Genomic DNA, 19725 nt, shown 5'->3' with positions numbered 1-19725 from the left:
GGACCATGGATAGGTTTACACCCCTAATATAGCCAGGGTCCTGCATGGGTCCCAGTCCTGCTGGGCTCCCACCTCCCCGCAGGAGGTCTCCCTGTCCTTGGGGCCCCTCTGCTCCTGGCAAAACCATCTCATCAAAGTAGCGTTGATGCTAGCCACGTGGCACCCGCTCCTCTTACCACAGGCACTGGAAATAGCATGGTTGCAGCAAGGCAGGCCCGTTCGCCATGCTGACAAGTGTGCATGATGGACATACCAGGAGAGGTGAGCTACACTGACCTGTCCCTCCCAAACCACAGCTGCTGGCTGACATGTCTTGCACTGTGAAGACACCCCAAGGTAATAAATAAAAAGCAAACTAAGAGCAACAACACTTCTGGGAGCGATGCTGATGCCAAAGCCCAGGCAGCATCCCTGGTGCCAGCCAGGTACCCAACCCCTTCCCACAGCTCTCCTCGTGGGAAAACCAAGTCTCCCCACTCGCACCTCACAGCTGCATCTCCCACTTATCACCAAGGCCATCACCACACCGGGGCAGGGAGATGGCTTTCCTGATTCGTCTCCATACCTGTCAGACACGCTCACTGCAAAGGCAAGCGTGCCTGCAGAATGACAGAAACACCTGCTCCACACCCTCCCCAATCATGCCTTGGCAGGCAGCAGAGCAGCCTCCGAGAAGGAAGCGAGCTTGCTGCTCATTTTAGAGGAAATCGTTGCTCTACACAAAGATTCAACAACTCAGGAAGGAACCTGGGGGCTGAGGGGAAATCATCAATTATTGCTTTATATAATCCTGCCCTGTGCCAAGGATTGGGAGGGGACTTTCCAAATGCATGGGTTTGTCTTGGTGTCTTCTACAAGGAAGAGGGGGGAAAAGATGCTTCAGGAAAGAACCTGGTTGCAGGATTCAAATGCTTCAGCTCCAGAAGGGGAGGGATGGAAAATAAGGGAAACAAAGATGGTGTATGGACATCAGGCTGTTTTCAACTGTTGTCCATCACTGGTCTTCTCTGGGCATCTCTATCTACAGTTGGAGGCTCCTAATAGAAAACACATTAAAAAATGCTTTTTTTTTAAGCCACCTTCTAAGTCTTTCAGCACTCATGGACACTGTAAGTTAAAAACCCCAGCTAATGCCAACCAAAGAACAAGCAGGCACAGCCCAAGTATGTCTGTCCCAATTTCCAAAACAAGATGCTTCTCTCCCTAGCTATGGCTTTTATTCAAAAAAAGCAATGCATTTGGCAGAGACTCTTTTCTTGGCAGTTTGATTTGTGACACTTTGGGGGATGCTCACAAGCATTTCATCCCATCCGTAGGAGATCTTTCTTTAAAAAATGCAAGGAGAGATTTCCTCATTTTCACTTGACTCCAGCAGAAGACTGCGGGGAAACGTTTCACCATGAAATGACAGCCTTGGGCTCCTGGGTGCTGGATGAAGCCCTGTGAGCTTCACTTCATTCCTATACAACATACAGGGTTGTGTGGGTGCCGTGGTGCCTGACAGGAGTGCCTGAGTCTGAAACCTCCAGAGGTTTTTTTGTCTCTGCAGCCCTGAGCAGAGCTAAAGAGCCACAGCAGGCTGCTGGAGATGGCTCTTTGCCCTGCCTGCATGGCTGAAACTGGGTCTGTACCCTTACCACCATCAGAGCACCTGCTTGGATGGAAGAAACACCTTCCTCACATGTCAGGAGAGTTTTGAGAGGCATTTCACCAACAGCAAAGACTGCTTCTGTGCTCAGAGGTTTTATGCTCGGATGCAGGGGGCAAAGCTCATTGCCAGCACAGGAAAGGTAATGTATTCTGGTCCGCCACTCATGCAGGCTCTCAAGTAGGCATCATGTTGGCAAACCACAGCACCTGTGCCAACATTTCCCTCTGCAGCCACTGTTTGGACCAGCAGCTGCCAGCTCCTGGATCCCCAGCTCCATGTGAGCTCCCATGCTGATCCCAGCAAGTGAGTGTGATGTGCAGCTCTCTGCTCCCAGTCAGGGCAGCTCTGCCAGCACAGGTCCTTGGGGGCCTCCCACTGCCCCACGGAGATGGAGGGGAAAGTCTTGGCAGAGGTCAGAGACAGCTCAGGACAGAGGAGAGGAGGGGATGAGAGGTTTCCCCTTTCCAAGCTGCAATGGCAGGAAGGGAAAGGCCGGTTAGAGGGGTCACAGACAGGGATGCCAGAGGTGCAAGTCCTGTGCAATAGAAGGGTAAGATACAGGCACAAAAGCACAAGCAGAAGAAAGCAGCTGGGAGCAGCCAGGGGCTCAGGGACAACACTGGGCACTGGCCTCATGGCTTAGCTCTGGAGCTGGGAAAGCCTGCAGAGCCGGAGTGCAGAGGCACAGCTTCTGCATTTGCACCTTGCCACCACTCCAAAGCAGACACAAGGCAAGGCAATGCCTACACAGGATGATTTCATGTCAACTTTCTTCATTTGCTTGTTTGTTTAAAACCAAACCACAGAATTTTGTGCTGTTTGTGAGCTGTGTTTTGCATAAAACCCAATGCAGCTAAAATGACAGTCAGATCCTGAATGCATCTGTTGCTATTTGGCTTATACAGTCATCTTCCTCTCTCTCTGTCACACACACCCACACCAACACACAGAATCACAGAATCGTCTAGGTTGGAAAAGACCTTGAAGATCATCTAGTCCAACCATTAGCCTAACATTGACAGTTCCCAACTACACCATATCTCTCAGCGCTATGTCGACCCGACTCTTAAACACCTCCAGGGATGGGGACTCCACCACTGCCCTGGGCAGCCCATTCCAACGCCTAACAACCCGTTCTGTAAAAAAATGCTTCCTAATATCCAGTCTAAACCTTCTCTGGCACAACTTGAGACCATTCCCTCTTGTCCTATCACTTGTTACTTGGTTAAAGAGGCTCATCCCCAGCTCTCTGCAACCTCCTTTCAGGTAGTTGTAGAGGGCGATGAGGTCTCCCCTCAGCCTCCTCTTCTCCAGAATAAACACCCCCAGTTCCCTCAGCCCCTCCTCATACAAGGAGCACACACAGTGCTCTATCAGGGTTACGTAACCCAAGGCCAGTTTTAGGCCACCTCATGACTATCATTGCATTTGCTCTGGCTGGAATGGGAGACAGGAAAGAGAAATATTGAAATCAAGACTGTAATATGCAATAGAGAGAAGGAACATCTACCTCCAAAACCAAGGCACAGGACAGTCTGATGCTGCGGGTGATGCTGGACTGAGGAGCACAGCACCAGGGACAGCCCTGCTCCTGCTCCGCTCCCACTGCGAAGGGACACCACCGTGGTGCGGGACTGCTCTGCAGTGCCCCGTCAGTTGAGATGTGGCACTTTTGCTACATTGAAGGAAAGTAAACACTAAAGACAGAAACAGTCCAGCTGTTTATGGAGCATCTGAGGTTTGCAATAGGAGTTTCCTCCCATGACAAAAATCCCTGGCTTTTCTCTTCACTCCAGCAGTGTGAAGGAGCCATAAAGTCATTGTAATGAGCCTGCTGAAAGTTTTGGCTGGCACGGGAGAATACCTGAGCAGCACAGCACGGGTGTGACATGCTCTGTGCTTTCTCCAGTGTCAGGCTAGGATGGGACATGACTAGGGACTGGCTTGATCTTGTGACCCCTGGCTCTGAGACTGGCAGAGTAAAAAGGTGACATCCAGGTTGGACACCCAGGGTCAGGATTTGTTGGATTTGTACTGAACAGGAGGATCAGTTGCCTCTTTTTCACTCATGTCCAGTGGAAACATCCTCCACATCCCTTGATTAGGTCTGAATGCCCTGTCCCAGCTGATTTACTCTGTCATCAGTAGTCATCATGCTCTGCTCACCAGCATAATTTGAACACCTAACTTGGGCTACTTAAATCCTTACTTGCAGTTTGCAGGTGTAGAGAGCTTTCCCCTGCATACTAGTTGCTTGCAATGAGCCAGCTCTTCCTCAGCATCTCCCATCCCCAGGAGAAACCAAACACTTCACTGGCATTGGCAACAAGGGAAAGGAGAGTCTGCTGAGCAGCCTGCCTTTCTTCTGAAATGCTCAGCTGAGGCAATTCTCAAACAGCACCTCCCTTTACCTCTCACTAGCCCTCTCAGTGAATCGTGTGCTTGTCCTGCTTCAGGTGGAAAAATTCCAGCTCCAGTTTATCACTGGTTCCCTGGCGTGGTCCCACTGCACGGCCACCTGGCTCAGTCAGGTGAGGTCTGAAACTACCTGGCACTGTGTGCTCTGTGTTCAAACATAGCTCCACTGCCCTGTGCCAAGACCCGCCCCACCGCCTGCCTGCTCCCTGCCCAGGTCATCCTCCTGAGGTGCTGGATTGCGAAGCCAGTGCTTCCAGCACTGGCTCTGTCAGGCAGAGATTTGAGACAAAAATATCTGATGCCATTTATGGATAAAAGCAGAATCTTTTAATTTGGTTGGGGTTGATTTTCCCCTGCTCCTCCTGAAACTGGAATCCCACTGCAGGACGTAGCATGGCACAAGGCAGAGGAGACCACCTTTAAAAATAAAACAACACTCACCTTCCTTGCTCTGGGAGAGTAAATAAGGCTGACCACTTGCCTTGGACAGCTCCCCTGTCGCTGGGATCAGACTGTGCATGCATTGCCTCTCTAATGGCCATGCTTTTTCACCCACGGTTCCCCAGCATTTCTGTATCACTGAGAAACTGTCCCCTCTCTCTTTGTCCTGCTGCCCTCCTCCTGCCAGATCTGCTAAATCAGACTCATATTGTCTGAAAGCAGACATGGAACTACTAACGTAGGAGGGAAGAGGCACCAGTCAGGCTGCCTGCACTGAAATGCAGATCCTGCTGTCACGGCATTTTCCAGCCCTGTTTCTTCTCCTTCTACAATCCCTTTCCAGCCTCTCCCTCCTCTTTCGCATGGGATCCAGCCTCTTGCTTTCCACCTTGAGTTTCCTGCTGGTGCTTGAGGCATTGTCCTTCCTTGGGCCCTTTTCTTATCTCCATTTGTTTCTTTGTCATCTTTTTACACTCTCCTGGGGCTATGTTTCATTTTGCCTCTGTTCTTCGGTTGCCTCTATCTGACCCTTCAACCATTCTCCTTTGAGTCCTTCCCTTTCTCTGTTTTTCATCACTAGTCTGTATTGGATTTATGACTTTACTGGCAGAGTTGATGGAAGCCTCCTTACAGTCACAGTCACTCAATAAGCTGCACTGTCCAAATCTATGCTAAAAAAGTTGGCCCTGTCCAAACAATTTTATCATCATTTTTCCCCTCCTGAGTTTAGTGTGTTAAAGGGAATTCTAAGGCAGAGAAAGAAAATAGCTCTGAAATCATTCTGACTTGGTTACAAGCCTTTGGCTTGGTGTATCACACCAGAAAGGAAAATCCCCAAAGCTCTGCCATCTAACTGTAGCAAACTGAAATCTTCTCCTGCAGCCAAACAAGTGAGTTCAAGTGTGGTGCTCAGCAGTGGCATGCCCCCGGCACAGAGGGTTGGACTGAGACAGCCCAGCCTGAGACCAAACCCAAGCACTCCCTCTTGGGGTCCCCCTAAGGTCCAGGGGGGCTTTGCAGACTGGTAGGGGGAGCTGACTGTGCCCCTAGCCAGCTGTCCCACAGAGTCCTATGCTTCACTTCAGACCAACAATCCTTTCCTCCCTCTCCAATTAATTTCTGTGTCTCCTGGCCAACATCCACAAGTCATGCCTAGAAATCACAGCCCCCCTGGCCCCAAGCCCTGCTGCCACCAGCTCTGGCTCGGAGGCTAATCACACCACAGCTCTGCGCCCTGACCTTTCCCTTCTGGGAACAGCACGCACCCCTCGCCTCCCTCACTTGACTCTCCCCCACCGCCAAGCGAGGGGCAGCCGGGCCGGAGCAGCCCGGCACCCTGCCCCTCTCCTTGCCTCCTCCTGCCCCTGCCAGCCCGGCGTGGTGGCAGCTGGTGTGTCATCACCTCCCGCGCCAGGGAGAGATGCCTGCAACTGTCCCTTACAGTCTGCTAGCAAATGTCAGCTGGGTCTCTGAGAAGGAGGGGCTGGGATTGCAGGAGGAACAGCCTGTACATCGCTCTGCCGGGGACGGGGAGATGTTCATTCAGGGCTGGATGACTCTTCTGGAGGGGTTTCCATGCTATAAATAGGTACCCTGAGGATCCCCTTTTAAGAAGGGTCTTTCTCTGCAGCAGGGAGCCCCAGAGGGACGGGGGACCACACAGCCAGCTTTTAAGTGAGCTGAACAAATCATGCTATGCAGTTACTGAGGAATGGCCTTCTTGTTCTGAGTCACAGAATGTCTTTCTGTGGTTCTGCTCTCTCTTTTTCCTCCCATGGGTCTCCATGCTACAGCTCCCCTTTGCCTCAGCTGCTGTGCCGAAGGGATATGAATTAGCTCTAACAGCTGTGGACCGCACCCCCAGTTTAGTGCCTTCCCCACTTCCAGATCTATAACTGTATATACTCGTACTCTGTATCTCTATATTAGTATCTCAACTGGAGACAGCAGGACATCCAGGTTTGGGTGGGACTTGCCTTTATTACCTCTCCGCCACCACTGACATCACTCAAGGCTCCATCTCCCATGGCAGGCAGTGTGCTAACATCTCTGTTGTGCAAAACCCTGGCAAGTTCACAAATGACTCCATTTTCATGAAGCTGAAAGGAAGAAGAGGACAACCTGTGCTTGCCAGAAGAAGACAAGGGGAGGAGTGTCTCTGAGCCACAGCACTTCAAAGGGCTGGTCCTGGTGAAAGGCAAGTCCCTACCAGCACTCATTGCAATGCAAAGCAAAATCCCATTCAGGGTAAGACACTGCTCTAATGTCTGTGATACAAAAAAAAAATTGCCATTCTAAGTAACACCTACCCCTCCAGCCCAACCATGAAAGCATCTCTCTTCCCCTTCCACACCAAAGGTCTCTGTAATCAGACACTGACCCTGCTACAAGCAGGCTTTCAAGATCATGCAGATGGTTGACTGACTCCCTATCATGACTGATTTCATCGGTTACCTTCCAGCTTACACCACTGCATCTGGCACTGCAGTCCAGCTCAGCAAGAGCACAGGAACAGAGTAACATGCATCCCAATGGAAAATCTGTGACCTGATGGTTTACAGCACAGACGTCTTTCATAGATGGTAAGCTGAGTGGAAAGAGGTCCTGCTTGAACTGGGCTAACTTACACAGAGCCTAGCAAGGCACCTGGGAAGGCATGGGGGCAGGAAGGGCTTTGCAGGGCCCAGCACAGCAAATCCCCCTACAACCATCCTAAAACCCAGCCTAGAAAGTCAACATCTCTCCATATCAAATTGCTGGGCTGCTACAAGGGTGTTTCTCATCTGAGCACGAGGGAACTGTTTCTTTCTCATCTTCTTCAGCTACAAAGCTGTTTGTACAGCCCTTCACACTCACCAGCTCTGCACTCCAGCTTTTGAGCCTAACTTGTCTCTATAAAAAAGGCCCCGCGCTCAGCCAGACTCATGTTGAGGCAGAGTATCACAGTAGTATCTGGGTTACAATGAGGGTTACAAAAGACCTACAGTCAAAGCCAATACGGATTTATCTCAGCGTTGTTCCCTTGTGCGAGGCTGGCTAGCGTGCTGACACACTTCCTCTCTGAAACCACCAACAGCAACAGTCTTCTTATTTTCATGAGACACAGACCTTAGCTGAGGTCCCAAGCAGAGGGCTGTAAGAGAGGGGTAACAGCCTCCACTTGATCTCACTGAGCCATTTGCTTCCAGGGCCAGACATCAAGAAACTTACCTAGGGCTTCTGCTCCAGTCTTTCTCAGGAAAAACTGCCACAATATTTCCAGGCATGAGTCCAACACAATAGGATGGGACTTCCAGCCTTTGTAGCAGGGACCCTTCAACCCCATGGATATTTTGCACTGGTTTTGAAGGCTTCTTCGAGGCTGCCTAACCAATTTGCTGTCCACACACTGCAGCCCATGGGACCTCCATCCAACAGCCACTAAGGAGTGTAAATGTCCTGGCAGGCACCCATTGTGGTAGGCATCATTTGATCTGATGCAAGTGGGCTTGGGAGGCAGGAAGAGCAGTATGGCTTTGGGGCTGGTAAGAAATGTTTTTGGCAGTGTGGTTCTTGCTTGGGCTGATGGCTGCAAAATTTCAGGATGAGGGCAGTCCCCATCGAGTGATGAACAAGCATTTCATTTCTCTCAAGACAGAGAGAAAAAAAGATTAAGGAGGGATTTTTCACACTAACATACACTTAAGAGGAAAAAATATTTACATGAGGGAGAAAGGACTTGGCAGGGGCTTCCCAGAGGCCGTTTGCTGTTTATGCATTTCTCAGGACTGGGCTGAGGCTGCAGAGCTCAGCGGTGGAGCCTGAACCCCCCCGATCCACTGAGGAGGTTGTGCAAGTGGGGAGCTGCACTCAGACTCTCTAGGGCTGGTGAGAGATCCTCTCGCCATTGCTCCTGTTGCCTACGCCTGCAATGAAGTCATGTCTGCGAGACTGCAGGTAGCTCTGGCAGCAGCCACTGTGATTTCTTAATGCCTTTCCTTTGGCATGGCTGGAGGACAAGACCCAGGAGGGGCTGCTGGGAGCCTCAGGGCAATCACCAGAAGTGCTGAGAAGCAGGGTCTGGGGTCTAAGCATCTCTTAGGACCAAGCACATTTCCAAGATGGGATGTGAAATATTCTCTGGTCTGAATGTTCTGTTTTAATGGGGGTGGGGAGAGCTGGATGGCAGCTGAGGCTTCCCCCACAGATGCTAAAGGTCTAACTGATTCCTTCTCCAGGACCGTTGCAGTCAGCAACAGCTTGTATTTGTAGCTGGGGCTCTCTATCCCTTGAAAGCACAAAGTTACAAACCCATAAATTATTATAATTCGGGCATCTGCCGTGTTCTGGAAGTGCCTGGTGTAATCCCTCCCTGTCTAAACTGCATAACAACTCTCCTGTGTTGTTTCTGGAAAGGAGAAGCCTCAAAACGTGCAGGGCACACACACACACACTGGTCTCTACTGCCAAGACTTTCATCATGGTCTTAAGTGGCATAAAGAATGCAAAATACTTGTCATTGCAACAAGCTGGGCTGGGATCCTACTTTACATTAACCATGGTCTTTCTTCACTCCCACCTGAAGTAATAAGAGCTCCAGGACAACAGGGCTGGGCAACAGTTAACAGAGAACAGACCAGGAGACTATGATACTTTTCCAAAGACACCCCCCTAGAAGCTTTTCCAGTCCTAATTAGGAGATAAAGCAACCTGGGACAGACAGCAGAGACCTACCACACCGTGCTCCTGTCACCCTCATTCCCGCAGGACAGTTCACCCGTTACCCCTTCTTCCAGCCCAAGCTCCAAACCAGCACAGCTGGAGAAGCTGCAGTACAGTGCTTGCCCTGTGCTAAGCCAGGGCTAAGGAGCCCTGCCGAGATGTACAATGTTCATCCTGGGCAAGGTAAGACCTTGCTCAGACAGCTGAGAGGGAGCAGAGTCATCACTCACTCCTGCTGCAATGCCAGCGCGGGGGCTCGCTTCTGGGCTGGAGGAGAGCAGAGACAGCACTGGGCTTTTAGAGACAAGCCCTGCATACATTTTGTAGTGTTTCATGTTTCCCATTCTAACAGTCTCTGCACTGGACACCTGTGTTTCCTCCCAGTCCCAGGGAACACTGGCACTGGTGACCAGCAACAGAGGATTAAAGCCCCCAGCTGTACTGGTCCGTGCTTCTGCAGCAGCCCTGCTCTGCCACAGGAGAGCAGGAGCCATCCAAGACTGCCACTGTTTCGAGTTCAAACAGGCAGGAAAGCAGAAGGATATTTAAAAACCACTTTGTCTGCAAACCCTGACATAAGAGGTGAAAATCAGAGAAGCCCTTTTACAGCGAGGTGCTGAGCACCAGCAATTTCCTCACCGCTTCCAGGGCTCAAAGTGCTGGATAAATTAATGAAATTCATGTTCACTCGAGGAGGCTGTGTGCCTCCCTGCCAGCATCAGGCTATTCAGGTGCTGTTTTTCTTTAATGAGCCCTGAAGGATTCACTGGAAGAATCTTGGAGAGTATCAGGGAAATACAGCCAGCAAAACAGCTTTAGGCAAGGACACTCGACTACAAGCATACCATAAATACTCTTTATTTAAACGCATTGTCAATCAATAGGACCTGCAGTAAATACTCGAACTTTTGAACATACAGATCTTCAGCTATGTATCTACTTGCACAACAAAACACCTTTACATTTCCTTGTGTATATACAGATCTATATATTGCTGTATATAGATAACGGAGATATATATACACACATATACATACATATATCTAAATATATATGCACTTGTGCAAAAAAATCCTTACCAAGGACAGTAAACAAGTAAATATTTCCCAATCCACTCTCGCTGGCACTAGTAATATTGCACGGAAATTCAGTTGTATGCTCCTGCCATTAGGAGGGTGAGAACACAGGAGAAAAACTGAAATTGCACCCATGGAGAAGCAAATCCACTTTTTTCATGTCAAAGAAAGTTTGTAAAGGCTCAATGTCCCCTGAAATACTCTGATTCAGCACCCTTACACACAACAATTCTAGCAGATACCCACTGCCACCAGGGGAATCAGGGTTGTGTCCTGCTCTTACAACACTTACCAGGAGAGATAACCTCCTTCCAAGTTCTGTGTAAACTCCAGTTTCCAGTGTGCACTGCTCTGTCTAGACCCAGGCTGTGTCACTAAGACCCCAGGGAAGTGTCTGTGCTCCCAACCGACCAAGCTGGCTGTACTTTGTTCTGCGACAGACAAACAAGAGCCTCAGTCCTTCGGCCAAAGGTGCAAGAGGGAGCGGTTGTGCCACAGGGTCTGCCCATGCCACCAGCCGTAGCTTGGGCCCTTGAGGAACAGCAGTAGTGTATCTCCCAAGAAGCAGTGCTGGGTGAAATATTGCTGCCCTGCTCTGTAACATGACAAAAAGCACCTACAGGTTGCCACGGGTGCCCCGTGCAGCTGGTCACTCCGCAGGAATGTCTCCAATAAGAGGGTGTAGCTACCCCAGCTGCCAAATGACGGTGTCCTCACAGCCCAGGATGTGTGTTCATTGCAAAATGTTCTCTTTGCCCCTAGGAAGAAAGGTTAGGACTAATGTTCACTTTCAAAACATCTCCAATAAAAGAATAACAAGGGAAAGAAATGCTCAGGCTACTGGGTTCAAGTCTCAGAAAGAGCCAAGATTTCACATTTAAAGACACTTTGCTGCACAGGGAGGAGATGCCAAAGAGTGGCTGTGGTCCTACTCGTTGACCTAAGAAGCCAAGTGCAAGTGTAAAAACAGTGATGAAAGGAACCTTAATCCTTGCTAAACACTTATCTCAGAGAGCCTGGTGTCACACCACCTCTCTGCTGAAAACAACATCCAAGGCCAAGGTGGCTTTTTAAAACAGCCCTTGCACATCTGAACGTGAAGAACCACCCTGGGTACCACACACACTGCAAACCTGAAGTGCAAGCACCGATACTGCTCTTACAAGTTAGCAAAAGATGTGAGTCAGCCAAGGTCCCAAGTGCTTCACCAGGGCTGGATTCTTCTGCAGAGGCAGGCGGGAATGGGGAAGACTGGGGTGGCGCTGGTGGGCAGAGCAGCAGGAACCTTTCCTGGGTCCTCCTTCCATCCTCATAGCCCAGGGACACAGCCAGGCACTGCCATGGTCAGCGAGGAAACCTTTGCTTCCCTGCTGCTTTTAGAAGGATGGTACTTTCTATCTGCTGACAGGGAGCAGAGAAAGGAACATGCAAGACAGGACACCCTCTCTCCTGCCAGAGGAATGAATGTGCTCATAAACCCATCTCCTTGGGAAATGGGTTCATCACACCAGTGAAAACAAACACTCAGAGGCAGAGGACTGGCAAAGCGAGGGGGCAAAAGCCCTTCCCTTAGCCAGTGCGGGTGTTTGAGACTCTTGGCAGCAGGACCATTGTAATTAAAGGCGCAGGAGCAGGCTGTCCCCATGTGCCGAAAGATGAGCCGGTGGGGAAGAAGACCAGCCAGGCTGAACAGAGAGCTTTGGCTGGACCTCAGGAAAAAAAGGAGAGTTTATGACCTTTGGAAGAAGGGGCAGGCAACTCAGGAGGACTACAAGGATGTCATGAGGTTATGCAGGGACAAAATTAGAGGGGCCAGAGCCCAAATAGAACTTAATCTGGCTACTGGCATAAAAGACAATTAAAAATGTTTCTATAAATACATTAGAAACAAAAGGAGGGCAAAGGAGAATCTCCATCCTTTATTGGATGCCAGGGGAAACATAGTGACAAAGGACGAGGAAGAGGCTGAGGTACTTAATGCCTTCTTTGCCTCAGTCTTTAATAGTAAGACCAGTTGTTCTTTGGGTAGCCAGCCCCCTGAGCTGGAAGACTGGAATGGGGAGCAGAATGAAACCCCCATAATCCAAGGGGAAATGGTTAACGACCTGCTAAACCACTTAAGACGCACACAAGTCTCTGGGGCCAGATGGGATCCACCCAAGGCTACTGAAGGAGATGGCAGGACCGCTCACCAAGCCACTCTCCATCATTTGTCAGCAGTCCTGGCTAACTGGGGAGGTCCCAGTTGGCTGGAGGTTAGCAAATGAGATGTTCATCTACAAGAAGGGCCAGAAGGAGGATCCAGGGAACTACAGGCCTGTCAGCACGACCTCGATGCTGGGGAAGGTTGTGGAGCAGATCATCTTGAGTGCAGCCTGTTGTTTACTCCTAGCCAGCCCTGTCAATACCCTCCCCTCTACGGGAAACACGTGTCCCTTATAGTAAATAAATACATAAATAAACCCTTTGAAAAGCCCAGTGGCTGTGACGTGGGAGAGCTGAAAAGCATGTTGTGTGCCTGCTCATACATCCATTCCCTCTCCAGAGAAGCTGGGCTCTCCTTTCTACGCTACTAATTTCTGGCCTATTATCAAAGAATTGAGTGCATTTGGTAACTTCAGTCTCTTCCCTCCCTCTCTGCCTACCCACTGCCTCAGCAGAGCCCTTAGGCAGGGATGTCACCTTCACCTGAACCACAGGGGAGGCCACAAGGTGTGGGCCTGGCTCCACAGGTGAGGCTGGGGCAGGCACAGCCAGGCTGCACGTGCCCACCCCGACACCCCGCAGCAATGCGATATGCACTGACGGGCAATGCTGCGCATCCGGAATTGCCGAACAGTTTGGGATATGAGGTGCTTTGGGAACAGCCAGTCCTCAAGGGATGCTCGAGTCACACTCACAGGTGGGGATCTGCACCCAGACCCCGTCCCCTCTGCCAGCTGCCCTGGCACTTCCACACCTCCCCACTGCTGGGCAAGCAGCAGGTTGTATTTCAAGGCCTGGCTTCCCAGAAAGCAAAAGCTCTCCAGGAATGCTCCCAAGAGGCAAAGGACTGACATAACACAGCAGCTCTCGATACTCTGCCTGTTTTGGAGGACAAAGCAAAGACAGATCCTGATGTGGAAACTACAGCTGCCCAAATCACAACCAGGACCTACGGCGAGGACGGTATTTTGTAACAACACAAAAGCTGTGTTTGTGACGCTCATCTTGACTAAGACTTTAAAAACAATAACAATCTGTTTGGCCAAAGTGGCTAAAAGCAGGGAATGTACTGTAAAACGCCAGTTAGCTGGACACACTGACACCCAGGGGGTGGCCAGTGTCCCACCCGTGCTCTATCCACCTTTGTGGCAGTGGCATAAGGTACAAACCAGCAGCACAGAAGCTGCTCTGTTTGCAGTAAGGATTTGGTATTTTGTCACAGTGATTTTCCTCAGATGAAGTCACCACAGTGTGTTTTTGTCAGATGTATTTAACCTGAGCCAGCTCTCTGATAGGGTAAATTCCTAAGTATCCTAAAATCAATTTAAGCAGCTAGTGTCCGAACTTAAATGCTCCATTTTTTAATGCCAAGCATGTATCTATAAAATTATCTTTTTAGTATAAAATACTTTAACAGGCCAAAGGATTCCTTTACACAGCTTTTCTTTTTCAACCACGGAACAGGAAAGGTTTGACAGTTTGGCTTTGGCGGTGCCACAGTATTTTCTCCTCCAGCGTTTCCCTGTTTCAATTCCAGCTGCCCTCCAGAACCATGCAGTTTGTACTTCACCAGTTTTACTAATGTTGCCTTAGAGGAAAGAAAACAGTTCTTCACCATTCAGACTTCACTGCAAGCCTGTGGTTTCCTAACATTTAACTGAGCATTGCAGTACTGAGGTCAACTGCCCACTACAAACAGCCCAACGTCCCTGCCCCTTCCCCATCCAAGTACTCTGGATGCTGTAGTGGTTCTGCAATTAGTCACTTGCTCATCTCTCAGCTTGGGCTACATACAGCCACAGCATCTGAAGTATGAACATAGCCAGCCAAACAAAAAAAGCAATTATTTGGACAACAAATCCCTGGTCCCCATGTGCTATTGAAACGCAAATAATTAATAATAGTAAAAATATAGACAGCAACTGAAATGTGGACGCTGGATTTCTTTGTACCGGAGGCTCCTGCCCCAGAGTGGGTGGGAGTTTGGCTGCTGAGCCTGCTGTAGCCTGGCCTGGCCCCCAGTCAGGAACTCGCTGTCACTGGGGGACACCTCCTTGCTACCCGCTAACCTGTGCTGCCCCTGGCCATGGCAAAATATGGCAAGTGACTGGTAAGATTAAAAACGGAGGAGATTGAACACCTCTGGAGATATCGACTGCTACAATCAAGAACTTAATTTTCACTTCCCCCTGAATAATAATCATGGCCCGCACAGAGCTGAAGTGCATCTCCAGCCGGAGCGGGTGTACAACACGGGCTCCACAGCCCACCGGCCTCTGGCACTGCAGTCCCTGGGCGGTGGGAAGCAAAGAGCACCTGCCCGCCCGGCCCGGGTCCCCCCCGGACAGCCTCTTCATCTTTATCTCAGGAGCGAATGCTTTTGCCGACCTGGGCCCTCACGCAGCGTACCGCGCCGTCACACCCCTCCTGGGCCCAGCTCACGCTCACACTCCAAGGACTTGGGGCCCCGCTGACAATCCCCCCAAGGCAGCCGGTGAGGGCACAGGCAGGCGCAGGCATCAAAGGAGAGAGCGAGAGGCAGGAGGGAAGGGCTCTGCCTCTGCTGTGGTGCTGAGCCGGAGCGGCGGCCGGCGGAGCTGAGCCAGCACCCACCGCAGGGCTAGAGGAGGCGAGGGCTCTGACCGCTTTTCCTCCTTCCCTGCACCCTTTCCTAGCAGGACCAAGACAGTTTTGGGAAAGAAAGGAGCACTAGGAGTTGCCAGACCCCGGCCCCACAAAAGCCAGGCGGAGTTTTTACCACGAGGGGTGTGAGAGCCCGAGGAGTTTGTCGCTGCCCTGCACCTTGCAGCAGCCGCAGCAGAGAGCAGCAGCGATCCCCCCCACCCCGCACTGCCGTTCCAGGGGGGATTCCCCTCCAGGCTCCCTGGGGCTGCCCTTTTCGGTCCCAGCGCCTGGGGCAAGTCTTTCTCAGAGCTGCCAAAGAGCCAGGGCCACACGGGGACTGCAAAGAGGTGTCGGCAGCCAGAGCCGCGGCTCCATCCCCCCTCCCAGCCTCCGACCGCCCCAGGACAGTGCACGCTTGCAGCGCTGCCCCAAGCCCCCGCTGCCGCCTGCGGCGGGGGGTACCAGCCCGGGGGACTCGGCTGCCGGCGTGCAGCCGCTCACCCCACTGCATTTGCAAAAGCCAGCTCTGCCGGGGCCCCCGCGACCCCCCGACGCCACACGCGGACCACGGCACGGCCCGAGCCGCAGCGCAAGCGGAAGCCCCGTAGTGCGGGGCGAGTGCGGGGTGGGGAGGGGAGAAGAGCCCGCACACACGCGGTGCCCGAGCATCCCCCCGCGGGACACCACGGCCCCACGGAGCGCCGAGAGGTCCCGTGAGCACCGTTTCCCCCCACCTCTCCCGAGTGTTCCTGGAAAGACCCCGCACTTGCACACCCTCCCGGCCCTCGCGTCCAGCCCTCCGCACAGCAGCCGCGGGTGGAGGCGATGGGGGAGCTCCATTCTCCCCTCAACCACCCCCGACCGCCGCTTCCCTCCAGCTCGGGACTTTCAGAGAGCAAGCCCTCGGCAGCAGTGCTGTCCCCGTCCCTGTCCCCGTCCCCGTCCCTGTCCCTGTCCCCGTCCCACACCTGCCCGCCCGTGTCTGCCGCCCCCCTGACAGCCCTGCGCGCCCGCCGCCAGCTCTTGCAACCCGGGAACAAAATGCGAAGCCTACTGCAAGGGGGAAAAAAACCACCTCAACAAACCAACCAACTAACCTACAGCCGTCCCGCGGCTAGAGCTGTGCTTCCAGTCTGCCACAGAAAATGAAAAGCCTCTTCCCTTCCCACCCCCTCGGGCTCGCTGTCATTTGAGACTTGTAGTTAAAACAAACCGGGCTGTGTAAAAGCCTCAACAAAAGGATGGTCTGTGGTTGTAGCAGCATTTCACCGACTTCCCAGTACCACATTCTTGAGTCCCACAGTCAGAGTCTCACATTCTGGGCAAACGGTCCATTTATTTCTATTATTATTATTATTTCACCAGAAAGTCCTATAGCACTTGGCGAAAAACGCACTGGTTGTTTCTGGGCGTTGTTTAAACTGTCCCACTGACGGCAACAGCCGCGGATCCCACCCAGCCCTGCCGAGCCGCGCTCAGCCCCGCTCCCAGCATCCCTTCCCGGGGGGATTTGTCGCAGGGTGCCATCTCCGCACCGTCCCCCGGGCTGGACAACACTGGCACCACGGCCCGAGGTTGCCCTCTCGGCCGGGGAGGGGGCCCACGGCCACCAGCTCGGTCATGCGAGGGGAGCCGGGCAGCCTGCCGCTGCTGCCGCCGGGGCGGGGGGAGCCCCCCCTGCCCGCTCCCGCCCCCCGCACGGCGCTCCCGCAGCAGCCGCCGGCAGCTCACAGCAAGGTCATGGGGTAGTTCAACACGGGCCACGGGGACGAGCTTTCTGCACAGCCTTAAACCCCACCACCACCCTCCCCCTGCTCAAGGGACCCACGTCGTACCGCTCAACAGGCAAACTGCACCCAGCCCGGGGCAACCCCCCCGCCCGCAGGTTTGCTTCCAGCCATTAGATTTTAGGTGCGCTCTAGAAGAGGATCATTGTATGATTAAGGGGCGGTTTGTTTTTCCTTAGAAAGGCTCCTCTTCCTAACCGATGTGTGCCACGCCAGAGCCCATCGCGTCTCGCAGCTACCCGCTCGGCACAGTACCTTTGCAGTGCAAAAAGTCCTCGGGGTGGGGGAAGGAGCCCTCTTCACAGAGCAGCTCGCAGGTTTTATCCGATGCCAGGGGGTAGCCGTTGTCCTCCTCGTTGTAGTCGCTTTTGCCGTTGCTGTTTGAGTAGCCGTTGGCATACATCTTCAGGGCGGACCTGCGGAGGCACAGGAGCTCCTGGAAGGCGTACCTGAAGTCCGGGCTCCGGCAGTAGATGAGCGGGTTGAAGGCAGAGTTGACATAGCCCAGCCAGTTCAAGAGAATGTACACATACTTGGGTATGATGTCGTCCTGGATGACGTGCACGATGTTGACGATGAAGAAGGGCAGCCAGCACAGTGTGAAGGTGCCCATGATGATGCCCAGGGTCTTGAGGGCCTTGTGTTCCTTCAGGAAGAACTTGGAGGAGCGGCGGTGCCCAGCTCCCCCTTTCTGCTCCTGCTCCTTGTTCTGGATGTGAAACCTCCCCTCGCTCCTATCTATCTTCTGCAGCTGCTTCTTGGCCACCTGGAAGACCCTGGCGTACACAAATACCATGACCACGAGCGGCAGGTAGAAGGAGATGATGGAGGAGGCGATGGCATAGGCTTGGTTGGTGAAAAAGTCGCAGCAAGTGTCCTTCTCATAGCACAGGATGGCCTCGTCACGGTCTGCCCGGTACCAGTGCATTTGGATGGGCAAGAAGGAGGTGAGAGCTGAGACCACCCACACCACGAGGATGACTACGCGTGCCTTGCTCTTGGTCAGCAGGCTCTGGTACTTGAAAGGGGAGGTGATGGCAAAGTACCGGTCCACGGCAATGACGCAGAGGGTCTCAATGCTGGCCGTGACGCACAGCACGTCCAAGGAGGTCCAGAACTCGCACCAGAAGTTCCCAAACTTCCACATCTCCATGATGATGTGGCTGGCGCCGAAGGGCACCACGGCCAGCCCCATCACCAGGTCAGCGCAGGCCAGCGAGGTGATGAAGTAGTTGGTGACAGTCTGCAGGCGCTGGAACCGGGCGATGGCGGTGATCACCAGCACGTTGCCGAAGACGATGGCCAGCACGATCACCGACATGAGGATCCCCATGCCCACCATCCACACGTCCCGCGACAGCGTGGGGTCAGCGGCGCTCTGGTTGGCGCTGACGTTGCCGCCGGGCAGTTCGGTGCCAGCCACCCCCATGGCCCCCCCAGCAGCCCCCCGGGCAGGCGGCGGGGGCTCGGCTTTGCCTAGGGCTCCTCCGCGGCAGCGCTGCGCCGGGCGCCGCGCATACGGGACGGCGGGAGCGGGGCGAGCTGGGCGTGCCTGGGACCCCTCCGACCCGCTCCGCTGCGATTCGGTTCGGTTCGGTTCGGTTCGGTTCGGTCCCGTCCCGTCCCGTCCCGTCCCGTCCCGTCCCGTCCCGTCCCGCGCGCGGCGGCCGCGCGCCCGCCCGACTCCCCCGGCCCCTTGGGCGCCGCGGAGCTTATAGCGACAGGGCGGTGACATCAGCCCGCCACAGCCAATGGCGGCCCGCGCCGCGCCCCGCGCGCACCTCGCACCCCCCACCCCCCCCCGTGCCCCACGCGTGTCCCGGCCACGCGTGCTCCATCCCCGCGCTGCCCCCACGCTCCACGCGTGCTCCCCACCCGGGGGCTGCCCCTGCTCCTCGCCTCCCCCCCCCCCCCCGCGGTTTCCCCGCGCCGCCCCCCCCCCCCCCCCGTCCTGCCCACGCGTGCTCCCCGCCCCGGGGTGTCCCAGTGTCTCCCACCCCACACGCACCCCCGCGTGCTGCCCGCCCTGCCCTGCCGTGTCCCGTGCCCTCCGCCTACCAGTGCCCCGCGCACGCTCCCCGCCTCAGGCGTGTCCCTGCACCCCTTGGCCCACGCGCACCCCCGCACCCCACCCCGCACCCTGCCCCGGGGTGTCCCCACACCTCCCACCCCACCCGCGCAGCCTGTGTGCTCCCTGCCCCGGGGTGTCTCCAGGACGCGTGGCACCAGGAAAATCCTGAGGACGCTGCTGCTCATGGAGACCTTGTCCCTGGCTGGGCGCCGGGGTTTGACTTTCCCGAGAGCCCCCATCCTCACTGGTGACACTTTGTGCCCCGATGTCACCCAGGTCTCCGTCCCTGCCGCCCCCAGCCCAGCACCATTGCTGTGGCTTCACCCCCCAGCCCAGCACCCTGGCTGGCACCCAGGCAGTCAGGGCAGTGGGGTGCATCCACGTGCTGGAGCTGCAGCCCCACAAATCCCGGAGCTGGTCAAAGGGCACAGACACCCCTCAACTGCCCTGGGAGCGCTGGCCTGGCTGTGCGACGGCTGCGCACTGCGGTCTGCCACGCTGCAGCCAGCCATGCGGTTAGCCCCGGACACTATCACGAGTATTTCCCTCCAAAGCAAACAGATTTGCTAAATAAGGACTAAAGAATCCTGCAAACTTCCTTTTAGCCTAACAGGAGATAATGCCACCGCTGGAGTTTCATTTCTGCCCATTGCTCTGTACTGACACTGTCCAGCCTCATGCTGCTCTCCCACGGAGATATCTCACGCTGCCTGCAGGCTCCAGGGGGGGGCTTGTGGAGGTGACAGTGAA

The 19725-nt window shown here is 53.9% G+C and overlaps 1 protein-coding gene across 1 annotated transcript in view; it reads right to left on the bottom strand.

Annotated features, from left to right (window-relative positions):
* The window catches only part of ADRB2 (adrenoceptor beta 2), a 37160-nt gene extending 18617 nt beyond the window's left edge, over positions 1–18543 (bottom strand). The window contains exon 1 of the mRNA XM_074838696.1: positions 17160–18543. Within this exon, the coding sequence (XP_074694797.1) occupies positions 17160–18333 (1174 nt within the window). The 5' untranslated portion in view covers positions 18334–18543. The remainder of the gene's footprint in view (positions 1–17159) is intronic.
* Positions 18544–19725: the final 1182 nt, after the last annotated feature.

The sequence above is a fragment of the Strix aluco genome, chromosome 13 (assembly GCF_031877795.1).
Source record: "Strix aluco isolate bStrAlu1 chromosome 13, bStrAlu1.hap1, whole genome shotgun sequence".
NCBI lineage: Eukaryota > Metazoa > Chordata > Aves > Strigiformes > Strigidae > Strix > Strix aluco.
Note: the sequence above shows the minus strand (reverse complement) of the source record. Positions and strands in the feature narration are given on the sequence as shown.